This window comes from Lacerta agilis, chromosome 5 (assembly GCF_009819535.1).
Source record: "Lacerta agilis isolate rLacAgi1 chromosome 5, rLacAgi1.pri, whole genome shotgun sequence".
Classification (NCBI taxonomy): Eukaryota; Metazoa; Chordata; class Lepidosauria; order Squamata; family Lacertidae; genus Lacerta; species Lacerta agilis.
In genome coordinates, this window is record NC_046316.1 from 36,774,368 (window position 1) to 36,783,461 (window position 9,094).

Sequence of the window (9,094 nt, forward strand, 5' to 3'; positions counted from 1 at the left end):
ATTTTCTTACCAGACTCTCCTTGCTGAAATGCTTTCTATATTCAGTTAAATGCTCTAGCACTTAACGGGGAGCAAAGGATAGTGCCACCTGGGCACAGCCTTAGGATTAAGCTATAGGTATATTTCTTTTGCAACCTTCCAACAGTTTGACTTAATCCCCCAAAGGTGCACTCCTCAATTGTCTCCCAAGAGAGATAGATGTCAATCATACTTCTTTGGGGGCATTCCCTGTGATCCTCAGATGAAGAGCAATACAGAAAACAAACAAATAATAATAATAGTAATAATCTTGATCCATAGGCCCCAGTGTTGAAAAGGTGCTGTGTACTATAGTACTGAATGTGTTACTTTCATGTAGTTGTTTAACAACAATGTTATTCTGGCTCCTCCATGCTTTGCTTATATTGTAATTAATGTATCAGACAACAATAAAAGTAGATCAAATTGTACACAAAAATATCTGGAATAAATAAAACTGTACTCCAAAATATTTTTCAGCAACTTACTTAATCAAGCCATCTTCCACATAGATATCTGCATAAAATGACTGATCGTCGTTGACAATCTTTCCTCCTTTGATGAGCAGCCGGTCACTCTGATTTAAAAGCAAACAAACAATGATGTCCAAGCTAACCAGACATTTTATTAAAGGTGACTTTAGGTATACATTCAGAAGCAGACTATGGAGAAATGCCTGGTGCAAGTTGAGTGTTGGTTTCAAGTCACAGCTGAGATTCAGATTTCGTCTAAGACATGCAAAGCAGCTGGTGTTATTTTGTCTAGAAAGGCAAAAGAATGTAATACAAACAACAAAGGCAGCAAAAATTGTTGGCGTCTCTGGGCTATCTGACCAACTGGTAGGAATTATGTGTTATAAAATTTAGAAAATACACTCATCAGCCTTGCCTGACTTATTTTTTTTTTTGTCAAATGTTATTGTAAAACACAGTGCCAGCTAGGCAGCTCTTAATTAAGATGGCTAGAATCTCACATTTTTCAGCTCTCAAAACAAGGAGCCATGGGTTTCTGGTATAAAGCCTTTGTTGATTTCCCCTCTCGGTGCTGTCTCCAAGGATATTACAAGGAATCAGGCCTATAATTTGCTGAAAGGTGACTCATTTTGAGTTGACCTCTGTTAGCAATTCCAGGGAATCTGCCAGCTGCTCGAGAATGCTAAGGACTCAGAAACACATTATCAGAATAAATGCAAAATAAGTCACACAGCAAAGGAAAGTAAGTGTACAGAGAAGGACAGTATCCCATCCTAACGACAACAAAAATTTAATGGTTTGCAACTGAAACAGAATTTTTAACAAAGAAAAGGAATTTCTGAAGGCATGTGGAATTGGCTTCCTTGTTACATAGCCTGGAGCTTATATCCTTAACTGTAGGCCTTTATAAATGCAACAGTACTAACAAGGAAAGTATCAAGGAGTTGGGTACTTTGGTTTACAACACCCTTTCAAGGGCCTCTTATAACAGGATTTAGAGTACCCAGGTGACCTTCTTCCAAGTTCAAGTTAGGCCCATACCAGTTTCATTTCATAGACAGAACAATGGATGCCTTCACAATAATTCCTGGGTGTTTACACCTTGACACAGGAATATAGGGTCCATAATGACGATGTGGGTAAGACATGTTGTGCTACCAATCAAAGAGAATAATGTACACCTGTATAGAAAGCATAAGAGGTTTGTTTCATTAGGATACCTCAATGAACAGCTTCACTGACCCACTGCAGCTCTTCCTCCCCATGAAGTGGGGACAGTGTTGGATGAGCAAAGCTGTAACTATTCCTAGGCTGCAGCCCTTCTCCATTACAACCAGAGCATGGGCCAGATGCGGTAAGCCAGCCTTTATTCAAACAGCTTCTTTTCAGTCGCTGCTTCAAGGGCTGGTGGCCTGCTCTGGCTCGCTCAAGGCCAAACAATGAAGAATAAAGCCCTCACATGTCAGGCACTGGGGGCAGCCATTCCGCTCAAAGCCCACCTCCAAAAAACAAAACACCCCAACCCTTCTACAGCTGCTCATTTTGGTGAGAGAGAAATAGAGTATGCTGAGAAAGAAAGGGAGCTGTGAGGCCTGTCTAAACCAAGATAGATGGTCCATTGGTCTGATGCAGTAGGCTCTTCAAACCATCTAACACGACAGGATGCAAGGAATGGGAAGGAGTCGCCTACCTCTCCTGCTAATGCATTTGCGAGTTCACAGGCTAGGCCATCAGGACAAGAGGCTCACAACCAAGAATTACTTGGCAGGTAATGAGTTCTGACGTTGCTTACTTTAAAAGTCAACCCTAAAGGGCTTAAGTGGGCATCAGAGCTTCCTCAGCCATCATGGCCAGGATCCAAGGAAACACTTAGGTTCACACAAGGGACTTGCCCTAGCTCAGTGGAATATTCACAGGCTCTCTCCCCCTTGACACTTCATGCAGTTCCAGAAGCTGTTTTTTCAGCCCTCTTCGATTTCAGTTTGCCACACAGCCTTGGGGACTGCTGCCTGAACATGAGCACTAGTTTCACAATTCTTTAGATCCTAATGAATGTGGTGTGCTTTTATTTCACAGTTTATTTCAGTGGGGATTTGGTCAGAAATTTCCACAGTTGAACTCACAAGCATACACACACCCCTCTGATAAAGGGCAGGATAAGGAGGGGATGCAAATGGGTAGCATGACAAAAAAAAAGATTTAGTGGATCAAACCTGGGAAGGGATCAAAAGTAGGTCAAGTAGCATTCTCAAGAAAAGAAGAATTTGTGTTTTGGAGAATGCTAATGTTAAGATAGTCACAAAGTGTGATTGCCTTTGATAAGTAGAAACATGCTAAGATTCACATTGATGTGGGCTATATGCAACCGATCCTAACACCTTGGGTTGTGGTTAAAGCCTGACAATTTGCTGTGTGTTATTTCTTCCAGTGATGGGGAAGCAGAAGAGAGAGAAGAATATATTGCTACTCTTATAGTGCAATCCCCTTATTGTCTCCTCGGAAGCAGATCCCATTAAATTCAATGAGACTTATGCCAAAGAAGTATATATAGGATTGCAGTCTAAGGTGTGTATGGGTTGATGTAATGGAGATCCAGAAGGAAAGACCAGATAGATGCAGACTTTGGACAAAAGGCATTTGAAATAACCACCTTTGCATAAAAATGGGTCTGTTACATGGACTTATTTCAAACAGCAGAGCTTAGCTTACAGAGAATATGAATGTGCACTGTATTTGAAAAGCATTTAACAGGTAAATAGAAGCTTGTTGCATTGCTATTATGAAGCACATCCAGCTGAGGATAAAACACTGTTTAAATCCTTGGGGTTCAAGTTGGGTTACATTTAACAAAAGAGCACACTAATTCTCTGCACAGGGAGCTTTCAGTGGCAAATGTCTTAAACAGTAGCCCTCAGTCAAAATACTTCCATCCCCCTATTCCCCCCCCCCAATATTCCCAGGAACAGATTGTGTATTAGAAGTTAGTACATCCCACAATCACTGAAGAATCCTTATAGGAAATGCCCACATTTCAGTGTTTATCTGTTTAGCTTGTATCTGAAGTACCTGTATTGATTGCCTTTCACTTGCCTGATACTGAGAAATACTCTAGACACCAGGCTAAATTAAGCTCTTTGCGCTTAAAAACAAAATCAGCCAAAAAGATATTAATCCCCTCTGTTAGAGGTGGAAAATACGGATACAGATTTGTCCATGGGAGGCAAATGGGGCTCCCCTGCCCCTCGAGAAAGAGGCTTGGACTGCACACCTGCTTCTGGAAATGCACATTTTAGCATTCTGAAGAGGGTCGAAGGGAGGATGGTGTCGTAGGAGGTCACCCATTCAAAGCGAGTTAGAAATCGTCGAATGAGCAATCAGATCGAGGGCGGGGGTGGGCTGCAAGCGGATAAACAACAGAAGAAGGCGACACCAGCCACTTAGCGAAGAAGAAAGGCGTGCCACGAAGAATGTTGTTTTGCATTCCCTTATAAGTTGATTCGGGGTGCCGAGAAGTGGGCGGATTCCTCAAGGTCTTTCCCTATGCCTACACTCTATAACCCTGGGAGATTTCCAGAATAACACAGCTCTCTTGTTTTGTTTTTCTCCTTGGAAAGCCGGTGGGTAGGGGGGACCCATTGGCTCGCCTCTGCACGAAGAAGGCAGCAGCGCGCACCTACAGGCTGAACGTTGCATGGGGAGAAACAGCGCGCTGTGAACAAGGAGAGGTTGTTCGAAGAGTCCCCAGGCGGACGGGTCACCACCAGCCATGGCCGGCGGAGGCACAAACGCCGAATGCCCTCTCTCGGATCTTGCCTGCGCCTTCCGCACCCCCCCCCCTGAAGCCCACCGGGACCACGCAGCTCCGCCTACCCCTCCCTCCCCGTTGCAACCCAAACCTCCCCTCGCCTTCCCGTTACGAAAATCCTACCCAGGGGCTTCAGCTCGGCGGTCACCACCGCCAGAAGCCTCGGGAAAGGCGGAGGGGGGGGGGCTGGGGGGCTCCGCACAAGCCCGGGAAGCGAAGATCGGCCCCTCGGAGAGCAATGCCAGCCCAAGAAACATCGCCACTCCAGCCCAGGGCCCTGCGGCTCACCGTGATCCGCGGGATGCTCTTCTTGCCTTGGTACGACATCTTCCCCCGCAGGCCTTGCCGAGCGCGGGACTGGGAAGTGGGAAGGAGTCACGGGCGGCGGCGAGGGGCCTTTGTGGGTCCGGAGGATGGCTCTGTGCTGAGTGGCGCCGCGTGTGCGTGCGCGCCTCTCCGCCCGGCGGATTGTTCTGGCAAGGAGGGAGGGAGGGAGGGCGAGCGAGAGCGAGCTAGAGCAGCTCGGTGGCTCCCCCTGCGCCCGGCAGCCTCGCCGAGTGAGCAGCTGCCTGATTAGCATTCCACGCCCGTGCGCCAAGCAGCGGCAGACAGGGCCCCAGACGCGCAGGCAGACAGCTCCGCCGGGGCCTCTCCTGCGAGCCCGGCCCGCCGCAGCAGCCACGGCCCTGTCCAACAAAAGCCTGCGCCTCCCCACACCGGCCAACAAAGGCCACGTGGCCGAGCCCTCTCTCTCCAGGGTCCAGGCCCTCGTCAGCAGGGGGGCGGCTGGCTGGAGACGCAGACGCAGTCCAGGGGGCTTTTGTGTTTCCCGGTTAGCGCTTGGGTGGGGTGTGCGTGTGCATCCTGCTGGGAGCTGGCATAGTCATCAGGACGCAGCCGGCTCCCCGGGGCTGATTTGGGAGCAGGAAGTTAGATCACCTGCCCCCTCCCCCATCCACCCCGCTTCAGATCCATATTTCAAACCTTGCGTTGGATTGGGACTTACTCATCCCGAGTTTAACTTGAAAGCCAATATCCTTGATGTCGGGGGAACCGGCTTCCCAGTGGCTAGGATCACGCGCAGAGCAGCAGGGGTGCCAACTTGAATAAAATATTGGGGGGCTCAAGTAATCCGCGTCACATGACGCGGCCCATACACCCCATTTGAATGGCAATGCCCATCAACTTTGGGGGTCATCACCGGCCCCCTCAAATATTTTATGGGGAGGGGGGCGAAATCCCCAGGAGTTGGCTCCTATGCAGAGCAGTGTTGTTCTGTAGCCCCAAACAGGCGGATGTTTCCCTATAGCGCTGTCATCTGCACGTCCATTCAAAAGAAAGCCCCGTTTTGTTTAACTTTTCCAATTGTATTTCAGGTTTTTTAAGTGACCCTCTGTTTTAATATAGCATCAGATCCACGCGGCAACCAGCTCAGCCCTGGTCAGAATTTTCCTTCATAAGCACCACCGAGTGTTGAAGCCAGAGATCTGGGTAGGATCCATTAATAAGGGGATTCTTTGCGGAATCAGATGCACTTGGCTAGGTGGTGTTTCAAACGACGCGTAATTCAGTAAGGAATTCTATGCCGTACGATTTAATTGGTGACCAGTAGCTTAGTACAGTATGCTGGTTTTGTTTTTAAGGGTGGGATAAATTCATGTAGAGGATATGTCCGCTCTGCTCTAAGGGGTCCTGGCCACGAGCGTTAGGTCGTCCATATTCCGAGGAAATGTGCCTCTGAATAATGGGAGGCCTTGAAGGCGAACAAAAGGAACGGGCTCCTGCCTTTGTGCTCTGCCTGTAGGCTTCCTGAAAGCATCAGTCTGACCACTCCTGTGGAAACGCAAGTTCCAGGTTAGCTGGAGTCTGCATGTGATCCTGGATTTGTTGGATGTGTTGCCTGTGTTTTGTTTGTTTACCTCTTCCCTCCACACACCCCTTTCCTTTTGTGTCCTATCTTTTTATGGCTTTAAATGGGCATTTTTTTTCTGGGCTAGATAACGGGGTATAAGTGTTTTGTAGTAATAAGTAAAATGTGTCATGCATTTCAGAGAACAAAGAAAACATGCATGCCTGTTCAGAAGCAGAGTTCAAGGGAATTTACATTCTTTATTTTTATTTAGAATTGCAGCCTTAATCAATAACTTGCAGGGCAGGGCAGCCAAGTGGCATTTAGACTGGCGAACGAAACCTCAGTTATTAAAGCTTTGTGCTCAAATTACCATGAAAAAGAGATTGTCACAAGAGACTCCTTCCCTCCCTCTCCACTGCACCACGTGGAAAGTAGTTTATTAAAAACCATTTATCAGCATTAAAGTGGAAGAGAAGAGGGGCATTCTGCCTTGCTGCAATTCCCACTCAGATGTAGGAGGTGTGTGTGTGTGTGTGTGTGTGTGTGTGTGTGTGTAAAAAGAGCCTGCTGGATCAGGCCAATGCCCTATCTATTTCATCATGCTGGTGACCAACCAGATGTCTATGGCAAGCCCCCAGGCAGGATCTGAGCGCTGCAGCCACTCTCTCCTCCTGCTGCTTCCAGCAACTAGCATTCAGAAGTCTACTGCCTCCACAGTGGAGGTAAAGAACATAGCCACCAAGGCTAGCATTCTGGGTTAATATAATCTCCAGCCCTAGCCACAAACTCTGCATGGCTCCTGCTACTAGGAAGAAACACCCGGTCCTACCTTTATTAAAGGCATTTTGGGTTGATATTCTATGCCAATTTCCCCCAAAGTTTGCCTCATTGAAATTCCTTTGCCTATTTACTCAGAAGTAAGTCACATTGAGTTAATCTGGACCTACCCTGCAGTAAATGTGCAAAGCATTTCAGCCTCCCCATCCAATTCTTTCATTCATATTAAAATCAATAAAATGACTCCCATTGGCTGTAACATAAGACCGGGTCAGTTGAATCCCACAGCAGCAGAGGAGATTTCTACGGACCATGCACGCTGACTCCGAGGTGCACTCTGCCTTGGAAAGAGATTGAAGAGACAAAAACCAGGTCCCCGGCGACGCTCATTTGCGTTGCAAAATAACAGAGGACACAGTGCTCCTGCTCTACCTGTGGGGTATACATGGCTGCCTCGCCACATTTAAAGAGGACGCTGGAGAAAGCCAGCCAGCCGTCTGCAGCCGATTGGGAAATCAATCGCCACCTGGCGTCCCAATCAGTCCTCTTAGGAGGGCGGGAGGGGGACGATTGTGACAGGTTTCGTGACCTTGGATGCGATTAAGAAGCGGCGGCTCCACTGTGAATTCCAAACCACATTCCAGTTCAGGAAATGCAGCTGGCTCTGTCGCTTGCTCGGAGCAATCGAGGGCAGGACGCCGACCCGCTCACGGGTTTGCCAGGTCCTCGTCCCACGAGCTGAACCTGCGCACATGAGCTGAGTCACTTCGAGCGCCGCCTACTTTGCAGGAAGAGACCCAGACGCTAGACACTTTCTGCCTGTTCCCGGGCCGTTTGGCTGATTCCGCTAAGGAACCGGCCTTTCTGCACCAGATTTCCTCAGGTCGTTAAATACATTCCTGAAACATTTCTATGGGGGACAGACAGACACAGCGCTGGTTCAGCTTTATCCCGCACCCTCAAAAGTTTAGCCTCATAGTAGCGCATATCCTCCAATGATCGTCCCCAGCGCCTTCCTCCCCCCGTTACCTGATGGCAGCCATTGGGCAATTCCTCTGCTACTCCAACTGACGGCGGCCCCGCGGGTGTGAGGACCGGGGTATTTTGGCTCCCGCTGCTGGCTTCGCTCTGCCCCTCCGACCCGCTGGAGAGCTGGCTGAGGTCCCCTCGACTGAGCTTCTGGTTGCTGCTCCCTCGCCTCCCTCCGCCGAGCGATTCGAAGTCCAGCGTCTTGTTTTCGAAGGCGCCCTCCACGTTGCAAAACATCCCTCCGTACTTCTGCCGGGGCTTGGGGCTGCCGGTGCCGAGGGCCGCGAAGTAATCGGGCACTTCCTCCTCTTTCTTCTCCGGCGGTTGGAGCTGCTCCCTCCGCTCTGCCATGGCTGCTAGGGAGGGAGGCCGCCTGCCTGGGACTGCTGGAGAGTGGAGCCAAGTGTTGCCCTAAGGGAGGGCTGGGGAACTAGCGCTGTGTGGGGATGGGGGTGTCACCGCAACGCAGGGGCTCAATCCGATTTCACTTGTCAGATGTAAACTCCTAGCCAGCTCCGCGCTGCGTTAGGCAGGTAACGCCATTGGTCTTCGCCACGAGCCTGGCTGGCTGGGAGCTGTCCACGCTCTGTGGTGCTGAAGCAGCCGCGCCGGAGGAGTTGATTAGGAGGACATCCCAGCGAGAGCCCACCTACAGGAGAATTTCCATCGCTGTCACTTAAACGCTGCTTTGCCTCTCGCGGGGGGTTGGCTCAACTCACCATGCATGAGTCGAGGTGGTCCCAGAAGAAGAATAAATACAATGGAAGTTTACTGACAGCCTTTATTGAATCAATTATTCCCTTACCAACGGAGACAGACACAAGAGATAACGTGCTTGCTTTTGCTCCATTAACAGTTTATTAAGGGATAGCCAAAGGCGTTTTGAACAAAAGCGAAGCACTTTTGTATATAGGGCTATAGAACATTTGTAGCCCAGTGCTTACACTTAAGTCTGTAAACCTTTGCTAACTACAATTCTGTAGATGAAATTTGAAGACTTATTTGAATTGAATGCATGTATTATGAAGCACATGATACACTGGCATACCTTGGATATTCTCTTCTGCATTCCTTTAATTTTGTTCCAGATATGTGCAAAAAAGTAGAATAAAAATTGTTACATTTTCATCACAACTGCAG

General features: G+C 48.6%; 1 protein-coding gene across 2 annotated transcripts in view; it reads right to left on the bottom strand.

Annotated features, from left to right (window-relative positions):
* Positions 1-8,341, bottom strand: part of DPYSL4 (dihydropyrimidinase like 4) — a 28,737-nt gene extending 20,396 nt beyond the window's left edge. The window contains exons 1-2 of one of the 2 annotated variants that reach the window (XM_033149349.1): positions 7,955-8,341; positions 507-595 (exon numbers count right to left, since the gene is read on the bottom strand). In XM_033149349.1, coding sequence (XP_033005240.1) covers positions 507-595; positions 7,955-8,305 — 440 coding nt within the window. In that variant the 5' untranslated portion in view covers positions 8,306-8,341. Of the gene's footprint in view, positions 1-506; positions 596-4,584; positions 4,706-7,954 lie in introns of those variants that run through there. The other variant, XM_033149350.1, reaches the window with a different exon arrangement.
* Positions 8,342-9,094: the final 753 nt, after the last annotated feature.